The sequence below is a fragment of the Euleptes europaea genome, chromosome 3, assembly GCF_029931775.1.
Source record: "Euleptes europaea isolate rEulEur1 chromosome 3, rEulEur1.hap1, whole genome shotgun sequence".
In the NCBI taxonomy this organism is placed as follows: Eukaryota; Metazoa; Chordata; class Lepidosauria; order Squamata; family Sphaerodactylidae; genus Euleptes; species Euleptes europaea.
Window position 1 is genome coordinate 54,106,624 of NC_079314.1, and position 13,842 is coordinate 54,120,465.

General features: G+C 44.1%; 1 protein-coding gene across 1 annotated transcript in view; it reads right to left on the reverse strand.

Moving 5' to 3' along the window:
• Positions 1–246: 246 nt before the first annotated feature.
• Positions 247–13,842, reverse strand: part of IL17REL (interleukin 17 receptor E like) — a 59,952-nt gene continuing 46,356 nt past the window's right edge. Inside the window, exons 11-14 of the mRNA XM_056846484.1 lie at positions 12,464–12,627; positions 11,327–11,371; positions 4,091–4,148; positions 247–425 (exon numbers count right to left, since the gene is read on the reverse strand). Of these exons, the coding sequence (XP_056702462.1) occupies positions 247–425; positions 4,091–4,148; positions 11,327–11,371; positions 12,464–12,627 (446 nt within the window). The remainder of the gene's footprint in view (positions 426–4,090; positions 4,149–11,326; positions 11,372–12,463; positions 12,628–13,842) is intronic.

Sequence of the window (13,842 nt, forward strand, 5' to 3'; positions counted from 1 at the left end):
TTAAGCCTTGTGCACTGTCTCAGGTAAGCACATGAAGCTAGCTTATACTGAGTAAAATCCCTGGTATATCATGGTCAGTATTGTCTACTCAAACTGGCAGTGGCTCTCCTGGGTCTCACATGGAGGTCTTTCACATCACCTACTACCTGCTCCTTTTAGCCAGAAATGCCAGGGATTGAACCAGGGACCTTTTGCATGCAAAGCTGATGCCCTACCACTTAGCCACATTTCCACCCCTAAGAAGCTTCAAGGGCTCTGTCTGGACAGGATGGCTACAATAGGCTGAAGCACCACTCGAGTGTCAGTGAAGATCCAGTGCTTCTGGCCTCTGTTGTAAGAGGTGCTTGAAGGCCAGTCCACATGCATGCATTTCACAACTTTCTTATTTTCTTGGCACGTGATACCAATCCTGTGATTTCTGAAAGCTACTTCAGAAAGCAATATCAATATTACCAAATGTCATAAAACACTTAAGACTGCATTCAGGCATCACAAACCATCATTTGTTTTTGTACAAAATCCAGCCAAAAATCCTCAGACTTGCACAGCCCCACCCCCAACCATATCAAGATGGAAAACTTTGTGGTATAGAAAGTCTTCCATCCAATTATTATTTGTTGAGGTGTTCAAGTTGAGTGTTTTAACAAACAGAGTTTTATTTCTTGCTTACAAACCAGAATTCTAAGCCAAGAATGAACTGTTTAGATTCTGAGTCTGTGGATAAGAAATTTATTCCAATTTCAGATGCCACAACACATTGAAGTCAGATGAAAAACTTTCCTCAGCAGGGTAATCTTTCAGCTCCACTTGCAAGGGGACAAAGAGGAAAGAAAGAAGGGAAGTGTTTGGGCCCAAGGATTTATGGCTCATTTTCTTAAGGAATAAAATGTGATTTGCTTGTGGCATTTGAATGTATATGAAGAGCCATGCTGGATGAGACACTGGTCCCTTTACTCCAGCAATTTTTTTCCCACACAGAAGCCAACCAGTTTCCCTAGAGGGTCAACAAATGGGGCATACTGGCCAAGACATTCACATGAACTCATGAAGCTGCCCTATGATAAATCAGACCATTGGTCCATCAAGGTCAGCATTAGTGGTGTGTATTAGAAAATGGTAAAATTTGGATTCGGGTATATTAGACCTTGTTCTTGTTTGGAGGTTCTAGCAGGGGAGCGCAGCTATCGTATACCCTTAATATTGTTTTATGGTGATCGTATGTTATTTTGATTAGATCAAATGACTGTAAATTAAAGATTGATTGATTGATTGATTGATTGGGTATATTCGACCTGAAAATTTTCAGGATTGCCAAAAAATCCCAAATCCTCTACCAGCAGGGGTTCTTTCGAAGGGCAGGGGTAAATGTCTGGGATTGAACCTGGGACCTTCTGCATGCCAAGGAGATACTCTATCAATGAGCCATAGCTCTTTCCCCTGATGTTGCCTACTAGCACTGGTATTCAGTGTTTTGTCCTTCAGATAAAGAAAATATGACATATTTGACCATGGAAGCTTTTTCTTGAGATCCCAAGCCCCCTCATCTTTCTTCATTTCTAATATAAAGACAAGTCTTTCTATTACAAATATATATAACTGATAATGAAGTGATATTATGTTAAGGAAATAACTCAAAAACGAAAGATAGTAACTCAGTGTAATAAAATCTACATAATTTCCCACAATCTTGGGCTGTACAGAACATAATGTACTTGAGAGTTGTTATTTAATGTAATTTTAAAAAAGAAAACATCTCATTTCACAATGTTATGTAGTTGTTCATTGTTATTAAAATATCTTGGGCTATGAAAATGTACAACTTGAGGTTTAGGTGTACTGAACTGGAGTACACAGATGTTTCCCACGGCATACCATGTTTTCTAACAATTTTGCCTCAAGCATGCTGGATGCAGCCAGGAGTTTTTAAGAAACAAAGATGGCACAAACCATTGAGACGGATTGTTGTATTCCAGCAGAGTCACACGAAGATGATTCAGTCATGTTACAAACAAGAACTGAAAACTGTGCCTCAACATTTGACATGAAGGCAACTTGTATCTGTTCTTCCGTCGTAAAGACTTTCATTGTCCAAGCTGAAACAAAAATAAATACATCAGTGTCACTGACAATGTGATCCAAATGAATTAGGGATTCTTTTATTATCAACATGCAATGTTGAATTGGATTCCATGACCTGTGAGCACAAGAATCAGGACTCTTTCTCACATTGCTTCCACACACAGTCCTATCCAACCCCAGAAAAGTTGATTCCCAGTTATCCTGGGGGGGTGGTATCCATGCTCCCACACCAGTCTTCTGACCTTGTCTTCCACCCAGTCCTTTTTCATCCCCCATAGATCAAAAAGTGAGGAAGGTCTCCACCACCTGAATTTTCCTCCTTTTTTTACCTGCATCCTGCACTGAGACAGCAGTTGGATGCCTTCCCATCAGCTGCTGTCCTGACCTTTTTAAAGAAAAAGCAACAAGTTACCTATGCTCCCTTAGAATGTCCAAGTTCTCATGAGAACTCCCATTCCACCAGACACTGGACTCTCTCCCAGCTTCTTCTATAGCTCTGCCCCACCACCCTCTTGAACAGCTGCTCAGTTGATAGAGCAGCAATGACCCAGAAACATCCTCCACTGCAGCAGCTGCTCAAACTCTCCTCCATCTAGTTGGAGGCAGGTAAGTCATCATGGCCAGACAACTAGGTCATGACACCTGCATGGACTAATAGCCACACTGATTGGGAAGCTGCAGTGGGGAAGGGGGATACAGTCAAATGGTCCCCTCTCTATTTTATTAGCAGAAGCCCATGCAAGTCTCTTGACCCAGAAATCAATTTTCCCAGGGTTGGATGGAACTGCTGGAGGGGGAGAGAATGTGAGAAATATCCATAACCATCAATGCCTTCTGCTGGCAGACTGAGGGATCTTTTTGACCAACATCCAACTTTATCTCTGAGTCTCAGCGCTGATAACCAAATGTCCATTTCTTCTCACAATATTATGATACTGTTATTATTTATTATCATTTATGGACTATTTACAGATGGGATTATGACCAATTACACAACTCTATCTCATGCATCAATGTCTAAGCTTTGAACACAGCTTGCAAAGTTCCCAACCCAGTGCTAATTCTATGAGCCTAATTTCGAAACCTAAGAGTGGAATCCCATGAATTTCACATTTACAACTTCTGCAAGACATACAGGCACTTCTACTGCTTCTTCCACAGTAGGCGGTACTAATGAAACTTACTAGTGTTTCCAATTTGATGGTTCTTAAAATCTATTCTTTTAAACACCCCTGAGATATGACAGGGTGTAGACTAGTGTGATGACACCTCCACATCTCCAGACCTAAAAACTAGGGATTTAAATTTCACACCCTACAAACTTCTTATGCTTGTTCTTACACTTTTATTTTTATATTTGAAGCTTTGGGGACTGATTAGCCTTCTCACCCTTAATGAGGGCAATGCCTGGACTCAAGGTCTCACCCAGCATTCTCTTGGCCTGTTATGAGGCGATTATAGCTTTGAAGGAACCACACAGTAGGCTTAATGAAAATAATGAAGAACCAGGGCTATTTCATTCGTATGTGCAGCTTGATTGTTTTGTTTGTTTGTTTTCCTTCCCTCCAGCCCTCTCAGTATTACAGTAACAAAGTTACTTGCATGCTGGGGCCTGTGAAAGCACAGACATGGTTTCTTGTTTGACTGTCTATAACAAGAAACAAAAGGGCTTTTAACTTTTAATTGTTTTTGACAGGAACAGTACCTAAACCCTACCTATCTTTATAATGCCAAAAGTCCCTAACGGACTCCTTGCTTAACCAGCAGACCTCCTAACCCTTCTCCCACCAAAATCCAACAACCCCCAACTCATGGGCAGACAACTAGGTTAAAGCAGTTAAACCACCAAATGCCACCATTTTTTTCAACATTCCAATCCACCTTTGGAAAGTGATTGAACTTGGAACAATCCATCAGAGCTAGGCAGTTTTGTTGTGCTATGGTTACTGTAAATCCAATAAATCCATTATTCATGTAAGGAGATATTTTAGAACCATGATGAATGTTTTACCTGGGGCAGTTCCACGAACAAACGGGCATCTAACCCAAGAGCCATGCTTCGTTGTAAACTGAAATTTTTTTAAAAAGTGGTTAGTTGCATGAATTTTACCCAGTCTGAATTTATAATTTCAGTAGAATGGTACAAAAGGTACATTGTTTACTCACCGAGAAGGTCCTTTCTGCTCTGAAGTAGAAGGTCATCTTGAGCTTTGGGTGTTTCTCGTCCCATTGCTTGGAGAGGCAGGACTTAATTTTAAACTACTTCCTGTCTCGGGGCGAGGAACGCCCACATTTCCAGTTTTTCTACTAAAAGCTCACGAGAGACAAGGAAAACAAGGAAAACCAACATAACAGCTAACACATAGTAACTGTCTAACTCTGTAACAGGAATGTAACAGTAACCCTTATAACATAGGAACACAACTCAGTGGTTAAACCACAAACATTAACAAGGACTCTATGCATTAGTATCATTTATCTTTGTATACCAGTAACTGCTTGGCTGAGTCCCGTTGGTCAGCCACCCTGGAAGATGATGATCTATCTCCGGGTGGGCAAGATGACCTTCTACTTCAGAGCGGAAAGGACCTTCTCGGTAAACAATGTACCTTTCCCGCTCTGAAGGAAGGTCATCTTGAGCTTTGGGATGTCTAAGAGCAATTGAATCGGGTGGGAATTAGTTGTCATCATCTTCCACCACGAGTTGTAAAATCCGTCTCCCAAGGGCTACTTCTGCCGATGCCATTGTATTGATACGGTGTTGCCTGATGAACGTGGAGACATTGGACCCCGTAGCCGTCTTACAGATTTCTTTTGTGGATGCTTGCTTAAAGAAGGCCACTGAGGTAACAGTACATCGCAGGGAGTGTGCAGTGATGCCGGATGGTACGTGCAGGACGCTGGCCAGGTATGCTTCTCTGATACGGCCGCGAATGGTCGAACTTATCGCTTGGCGTGACATGTGCATGCCTTTGTTGGGAGCTGATATTGAGATAAACAGAACTCCGTTTTCCTGATTGTAACTGTTCTTGAAATGTATATACTCAATGCCTGACGTAGATCTAAGGTATGCCAGTTACGTTCTTTGGGATTGGTTGGATTGGGGCAGAAGGGAGGGAGATGAATCTCCTGAGCATGGTGGTAATGCAAGTTCACTTTGGGAGTGAAGGAGGGGTCGATTCGAAGGGCCACCTTGTCTTCGTGGAATATGCATAGATCCTTGTGTATGGAAAGTACTCCCAACTCCGACACGCGTCTGGCCGAGGTGACCGCCATTAGGAACATCTTCAGTCTGAGGAAACGTCGTTCTGCGGAAACGTAAGGGAACTTTCCTCATTGGCTCGAATGGTTTCTAGGTGAGAGCTAAAGGAACCATGTTAAGCCTCCGAGTTGGAAAATGATGTGCCAACATGGGGAGTGGATTGCGCCACTCCCTTGATAAGGCTTTCACCTCCAGATGAGAAGACAGCGGAATCCCGTCAAGCTTTGGACATATTGAGACAATAGCTAAGATTGCTTCCGGAGAGTGGATGCTCTGAGATTTTGACGTACTCCGTCCTGTAAGAACACCAACAGTTGTGGCAAGGAAGGTGATCTGGGGTTGGCCGACTTTCATCCACATCACCTGGAGAAGGTCTTCCAAGTATACTCATATATCCTTTTAGTGGAAGGTTGTCTGGTTTGTAAAATGGTTGAGACTACATCTTGTGACAGGCCCGGGTCTAGAAGCCTAGTCCTCTCAACCTCCACGCGTTCCACTGGAACCATCCTGGGTCCGGGAGGATCAATGGACCTTGACGTAGGAGATCCCGGCTTATCGGTAACTGCCATGGAGTACGAATTGACATTTCCATCAGAGCTGGGAACCACGGCCGGCATGGCCAGTGTGGGGCTACCAGTATTATTTCTGCCCTCTCTGACCTGATCTTTCGGATGACTTTCGGAAGAATCGGCAGAGGAAGGAACCCGTACATCAGACCCTGAGGCCAGGGGAACAATAGATTGTCCGCTTGCTCCACATTCGGGTGGAAGAACCGGGAGAAAAATCTGTGAACTTGTTGATTCTGCGCGGAGGCGAACAGGCCCACATCGGGATACCAAATCGGTTGGTTATTAAGAGGAAGATGTGAGGGTCTAATGACCACTCCCCTTCCTGGATGGACTGGCGGCTGAGTCAATCCGCTTCTAGGATGTGTATGCCTCTGACATGTTCCACTCTCAAGGAAAGTAGATGTTTCTCCTCCCAGATCATGATGACAGAGGCTTCCTGATGCAAGCGTGAGGACCTGGATCCGCCCCGTTTGTTGATATGGGCCTGGGAGTCCACATTGTCGGTTTGTATGAGGACATGATTGTTCTTCAGGATGTGATGGAACTCCAGCAGAGCTACCTCACCGTTCTTAACTCCGAGAGATTGATGTGGAGTTGGTTTCTGAGGGGCCCAAATGCCCTGAGCAGAAGACTGGATGGGAGTCTCATGTAGGTAAGTCTGGCCCACTGTCAGATTGGTCTGGTCTATCCACCGTCTTAGTCTGGATCTGGCTGCTGGCCAGATGGATACGCTTGTCGATCTTGTGCGAAATGAGCAGCTTGAAGGGTCGTAGAGCTACCTGAAGGGGCCTGGTGTGGAACCGGGACCAGGGCACTAAGCCGATGCAGGATGTCATTAATCCTAGAAGTCTTGTGAGAGCCATGAGGTGATGTTGTGGAGCTTTGCCTGTGGACTTGGCCAGTAAAGCTATCTTGAGTGCCTCGGCCTCGGGTAGAAAGACCTTGGAGTCTATGAAGGCCCCCAGGTGAAGGATGCATTGGGCTGGAATCAGGTAGCTTTTGGCTCTGTTGATTAGGTAACCAAGACCCTGTAAGGTCTGAATGATTTGGTTGGTGTGTCTGGTGGCTAGCTGCTTGGCAGGTGCGCATACGAGGAGGTCGTTGAGGTAGGGATGCAGCTGGATCCCTTCCTTCCTCAAGGGGCGACAGCAGTCACTAGGACCTTTGAGGCGGATGTAAGACTGGAGGGCAAGGCTTTGAATTGCACCTGGAGGTTCATGTAATTGAACCTGAGAAGGCGCCGATGGGCAGTGTGAATAGGGATACGCGTATAGGCTTCGGTTTTTAGATCTATGGAAGTCATGTAGGTGCCAGGTCGCAGGGCTTCGACAATGGTTCTCAGCATCTCCATATGGAAATGACTTGTTGGGATGAAGCGAATGACAAATTTGAGATCTAAAATCGCCCTCCAGTCCCCGTTCTTTTCCTATTTGAAGGGAGGCAAAATGGCCTCCATAGTTCTCTTGTGTTTGTCTTTGGTTTGATATTGTGGGGACTTCACACTTCGATCTGGTGATTTCCTTTGAAACTCTATTGCATATCCCTGTTGGATTAATTGCAGAACCCAGGCATTCGCCTGGGCTCTGCCCCACTGTGGGAGGAACATTTGCAGTCTTCCCCCCACTACTGTGACGTTGGCGTCACTGTTTGTTCCTTCTTGGGAATTTGTCCGATTTGTCCCCTCTGAAGGTTGGGACTTGGGGGGTGCAGTTGAATCTATTGAACCTTTGAAAGGAGCCTCTCTGGGAGGGCCAGGAGGGATGCCGTTGATCCTGTCTAAACCTAGACAGCGTATGGGAGGAATGAAAGGACTGTTGGTATTGATTTGGCCTATAGTCCTTCCTATGGTTCTTTAACATATATCTGTTCTTGTCCTTGGTGTCGAACAGCATCTTATCTAATCTCTCTCCAAAGAGTTTTCCTCGCTTAAAAGGATGAGCCAGCAAAAATGGATTTAGATCTATAGTGAACGTGCCAAGATCGTAGCCACAAGGCCCTTCTAATAGCTGTGTTAGAAGCCACAGCTCTGGAGGCAAAGACTAGGGCATCTAGGGATGCATCTGCCATGAAGGAAGACGCCTGTAGAACTCTAGAAAGGCCTTCAGCCACCCTATTATCGGCTGTGGGCAAAAGCTTAATAAGCTTTTTTTTTGGTCCAAGCATTAGTGGCTCTGGCTATGAGTGCTGTGGTCGCGTTAGCCTGAATCGCCAAGGCTGAGGCCTCGTGCTCCTTTCTAGACAGCAAGTCCATTTTTCTGTCCACATATCATTAATAAATCCTCCCCCATCTTCAGTAAAAAAATCAGAAGACTGCAGGGCTGTAACTGGGGCATCTACAACAGGTAATTCTAGCATACCCATGGCCCCAGGATTAATCTCATACAGTTTCTTGGCATTGCCAGATAACTGTTAGTTATGGAGTGGCTTTTCCCACTCGGACCTTATTAGGTTCTGAAAGTGCTCTGGCAATGGAACCTTAAAAATGTGTGAATAACCTTGAGGAAAATAATCCTTGGATCCTTAGCGCCTGGCTTTTGGTTTGGGCTCATCAGAAGCCTCTGGCTCGCTTAATAGATCCAGGGCAAATAAGGCTTAGGCTAGCAGGGATTGAATAATCATCAGGGCTAAACAGCTTAGGCTGTTGCTCTTGAAATACAGGGAGCTCTTCGTCAGAGACAAAACCTCCTACCTCCTCGGTTGCAGATCCCCGGCCGAGAGAAGAACAGTCGTCACCAATGGTCAATTCATGCCTACTGGGGACTGATTTTTAGGGCGCCTTAGTTTACCATTGTTTGTTAGTGATAGAATGGCTGCAGCATGGCTCCTCTTGCATGGGATCTGAGCCTGCATAGGACTGAGAAGAGACTGAGCCCTGTACTCTCCCTTGAGTGTAAACTGTGGCGCCCCCTGGGTTTGGGATAGATAAAATCAAGGTCTGCAGCCTTTCAAAATGTCGTTTGAAAGTGTTTTCCACTATGAAAATCACCCTTTTCTCAGATAAACCCTTTCCTCAGTTAATTCCCCTGGGGCCCCACTCCCATCCGGGGGTGGGGGTACTTTACCCTTTGAAGTCTTGGAAGTATTTTTGCCAACTAAGCGATCGGAGGAACCAGCAGGGACCTTGGAAGGTTGAGGAGGCACTCAGCTTAGTGTGTCGTCTTGAATGTTTCCCGCTCTTTTTCGCGGTCGCCTTTGCCGCCACTTTTGAGCTTCCTTGGCTTCCCTCTCTGAAAGCCCGCCAGAGCGGCTAACAGTGGGAGCCGGCTTGTTATGGCCACTAAGCGCTGCATTGTGATCTGTGTCGGAGAGAAGTTTGACTTCCTCCGCTACTGCAGTCGCGGCGTCCATTTTTGGGCGCGTCTTTTTTTTTTTTTCCTTTTCACAAGCCCGATGCAAACCGCCTATGCCGCTGCGGAACGGAACGGGAATGCAAGACACACAAAGAGACCCAACACAGTACAGTTAGGAGGGGAGGAGGGGAACAAATGGAGTAAAACAAGAGGATAGAAGAATTCACCTAGCTAATCTCCTAAGATCTAAGTTCCAGCTATGGCTGGAGCGTCCTCTCTCCAGCAAGGCAGGAGAATAACTGGAAGTGTGGGCGTTCCTCGCCCCGAGACAGGAAGTAGTTTAAAATTAAGTCCTGCCTCTCCAAGCAATGGGACGAGAAACACCCAAAGCTCAAGATGACCTTCCTTCAGAGCAGGAAAAGTTGAATAAATTAGAACTATCACTGCAAATCTAGATCTCTTTTGCCTTAAGATGTATTCTGGTACCATTAAGCCCAAATCCCATTAAACCAAAATGATAGTCCTTCATAGATAATTACTCAAGCTCATTAAATCCTTAACCAAAAATCTGGGTCAAATCAACCTGGGTCAAATGCCTCCCCATAATTATTTTTAAATTGCAGGGTATACTGAGCTGAATATTCATACTCCTTCCCAAACTGTATTGAAAGAGAAACTGATCTTTTTCATTAGTTTATTTTTAAAAAAATAATACTCCCTAAGATCTTTGTGTTTTTCTAGTCCTTTACTAACAATGGGAATTTTTTTTAAAGGTTAATTTTTAATTGGTTCTTGTAGGTTAACCGGGCTGCGTGACCGTGGTCTTGGTATTTTCTTTCCTGACGTTTCGCCAGCAGCTGTGGCAGGCATCTTCAGAGGAGTAACACTGAAGGACAGTGTCTTCAGTGTTACTCCTCTGAAGATGCCTGCCACAGCTGCTGGCAAAATGTCAGGAAAGAAAATACCAAGACCACGGTCACGCAGCCCAGATAACCTACAAGAACCAATGAACTCTGACAGTGAAAGCCTTCGACAGTTAATTTTTAACTTGGCATTTCAGTGCAATCACCCCAGATGTTTATTTTTATGACTTGTTTGGAGATCCACTCAACTCCCTTATCAAATTAATAAAATACACTTTTATTTGTGCAAAGGTTGGATGACATATGACTGTATTATTACTCATACTCAAAGCAGAGCTACATAGGAAGTGATCTACACTATTTTGAGCTGAGCCCAAGACAAAACCCAAACTGGCGCTGGGCACTTCTTCCTGTCAGGCTAAATAATTCAAATAGAATAATAAAGTATTCATAAGATTGATGCTTTGTGTACTGCTCATCAAACTATCTGTCAGCACCTTACTAATGGTGATTGCCCTAGTTGTTCAACAGAGCCACAGAGGAGGTGACAGAGAAGGATTCCCATGCCTTACCTTGTAATGGGACCAGGGCAAAATTGGAAGGGTGAGGTTGCTACACTTTACTGAGGTCTGGGAGTTTAGGATGGGTAGCCCATACTGCAGAGCCATTAGTGAATTAGGTTCTATTTGTGTGTCTGTGGGTATAAAGTGCTGTCAAGTCACAGCAGACTTATGGTAACCCCAGCAAGGGGCTTTCAAGGCAAGTGCGAAACAGAGGTGGTTTGCCATTGCCTTCCTGCACAAAGTCTTCCTTGGAGGTCTTCCTTCCAAGTACCAACCCTGTTTAGTTTCTGAGATCTGATTAGATCGAGCTATACCATCCATGGTTCTACTTGTACCCTGCCCTCCCACCCTGGTTCTACTTGTACCATTGGATAAATCAAATAACACATTTACCCCATGATTTATGAGATTATAAAGAAGGAGAGGGGACCCATGTTATAAGTCTCTACCAAAACAAAGAAATTATGCTTCAATCTTACACAGGGAAAGAACCACTTCTTCTTCTCTTTCCTTCCCAGTAGTACAGCAAATGAGCAGTGATAAGGAACAAAAGGAAGGAAGACAGAAGTGCTTTCTGTCCAACTACACACATCAAAAAACCATAATCCATCAACCAGAATATATTTTTAATAAGCTTGAAATTGTAGTACAATACAATACAATGGACAGAAAAAAGGTTAATTCAAAAGAAGTAATCTACCTTCATGCAAAGTCTTGGATGTGCATCAATTCGAGAATATTTTACCTGAATGACAACAGTGATTGGATAGTTAGCTACTGGCATCCTCCAAAAAGACAAATCCATCCCACACATTTTTAAAGGCCTTAGAAAGTATATTCATTTATTTAAATTTGGATAAATGCATTTACTGAACTGAAAACTGAATTCAGCCAATGAGAAGCTTAACTTGGTGTACACCAACCATAGACACCATGGAACAATTCTGTGTATAAATATCACATGAGATGCTCCATATGGAAATTGAATACTAATTCCATGGAGGAACTTTGTGATAGAAATGCAGGACCCATGAGGACTCACAAGTAGGATCTCATCCCCCCCCCCTCCGTCTTCCTCTCCACACTATTTCTACTTTTCCTTCCCATGGCAGCCTCTGCAGCATTTCTTCTCAATCAGCATCCTTGATTTTCAGTTCCCCTTTTCATCCCTCCTTCTTTCCCAGCAACCCCTCCCAGCAACTCCCACAACATCTCCTTTTGTCCCTATTTCCTCTTTCTTTCCATCTTTCTGCTGTTCTCAGTTTCTCCCCCCAAACACAAACACACACTGGCTAACATAAACCAAGGCATGGAAACCTCAGCAATATTGGTTGGGGTTGCCTAGCAACCTTCCAAATGGCTGCTGCGATCTCATGACATCATTTCCCAAGATCTCAGTTGCCATTCTGTATTTTTAATTGTCGTGTCTACAATGGGAGGGGACAATAAAAATGACAGTGGTTATAATGGCAAAAACTGAGTCTCAACCCTACCCTTGCCTGCAGTGAATGATGAGCCCAAGCACAAACAATACCCATCTGCCATAGACTTCGGCTGTTACCGCACTTGCATTAAGAGTTTGAAAACGTTATAAAAAATACTGTTTGCACTTTCTACGTATTCCCACCGATGTATTAAGAGTTTGAAAACATTATAAAAAATACTGTTCGCACTTTGTTTGTCCCCTTTAGCTGTGAAGACATTTTCCAACCATTTATAAGCCGTAGTATCCAAAAAACCCTTTTAAAGTAGTGTTTTTTATAACATTCTCAAACTCTTAATACATCGGTGGGAATACATAGAAGGTGCGGTAACCCCCATACTTATCAGTACTTACTTTTTCTGGAGCTGTTTTTGAAGAGTTCAGCAGATCAACACATTGATTGTTTGTCTTCATGAGCCTACAAAGGCTGACATTGACATGAATAGGGCAGGCAGCTTCCCAAGTCAGAGTTTGAGTAACAGGATTATAAATAACGTCATCCCACAGGGCCTTAGTATCTAAAAACAACACACAAGGAAATGAGGAAAATGTAAGACACAACATATTTCTTCTGTACTGGAGATAGTGATGTGAATTCGTTTTTCTCAAATACAAATTAATTGCTTATCCATGAACAGATGAAGGGAAGGTAGGGTCCCCAGCACTGCCTCTGCAAATGCTGGGAGCTTTGGGGAGGGGGTAACTGGAAGGATGGAGTTTTGGAAGGATGTGATGTCATGCCTGGTGATGCTCTTGGCTGCCTACAGCAACGCTATGTGGAGGACATTTTTCTTGGGGGTGAGAAATTGGAGATAAGGATGGGTAATTCCCCACTCTAGAAGGGTAGATGGGAGGCCTAGGGAAAGCCCATTGCCCCTAGCTGTGGGAAAAGAGAGGAACAAGTTCTATCCACTCATTAACAACTGTATGAGATGTTACAGGAAGAGGATATTGACCTGGCTTGTGTTATAGAGACATGGTTGGAAGAAAATGATGTGGTATGTTTGTGCCAACTACCAATAGTGTGGAGAGAAAGACTGGGGGGGGGATTAAATCTCACTTGTGAGTCCTCATGGGTCCTGCATTTCTATCACCTAGTTATTCAGTCCTACATCAACCATGCACAGTTGGCTGGGGAGGTATGGCCATTATCCTCTTTGAGTACTTCACCTTCCATAGGCTTCTAGTGCAAACCGTCACAGGCATTGACTGCTTGCTGCTCACATTAGTAATTTAGGATAGATTAGGCATTCTGCTTCTTTACCAGTCACCTAATTCTACAGTGGGTACCTTGTTTGAATTGGCAGTGGTGGTCACGGATGTAGTGCTGGAGATACCAGGACTCATTGTTCTGGGTGGCTTCAACATTCATGCCAAGGACACCTCACCCAGGCCTACCCAGGATTTTTTATAGCTTCTTTGTCAGCCTTGGGTCTCTCCCAAATTGCGACTAATCCAACACATGAAAGAGGCCACACCCTGGATTTAAACCATGGGTTTAAACCACTACTTATTCAACACCAAGGTCAATGTGGCTCCAACACCCCGCAGAACAGGGGGCCTGGTTAAAACAGCCTACTCATGGAGGCTTATTACTCCTACTGGATTCCAAAATGCTCTAGGGAATTTTAGGATTCCAAACACATGCTCTGATGAGGTTCACAGTAGAAGAGTGAAATTTGAAGTTCCTTGAAGCTATTGACAAGGTTGCCCCTCGACAATCTCTCCTTCCC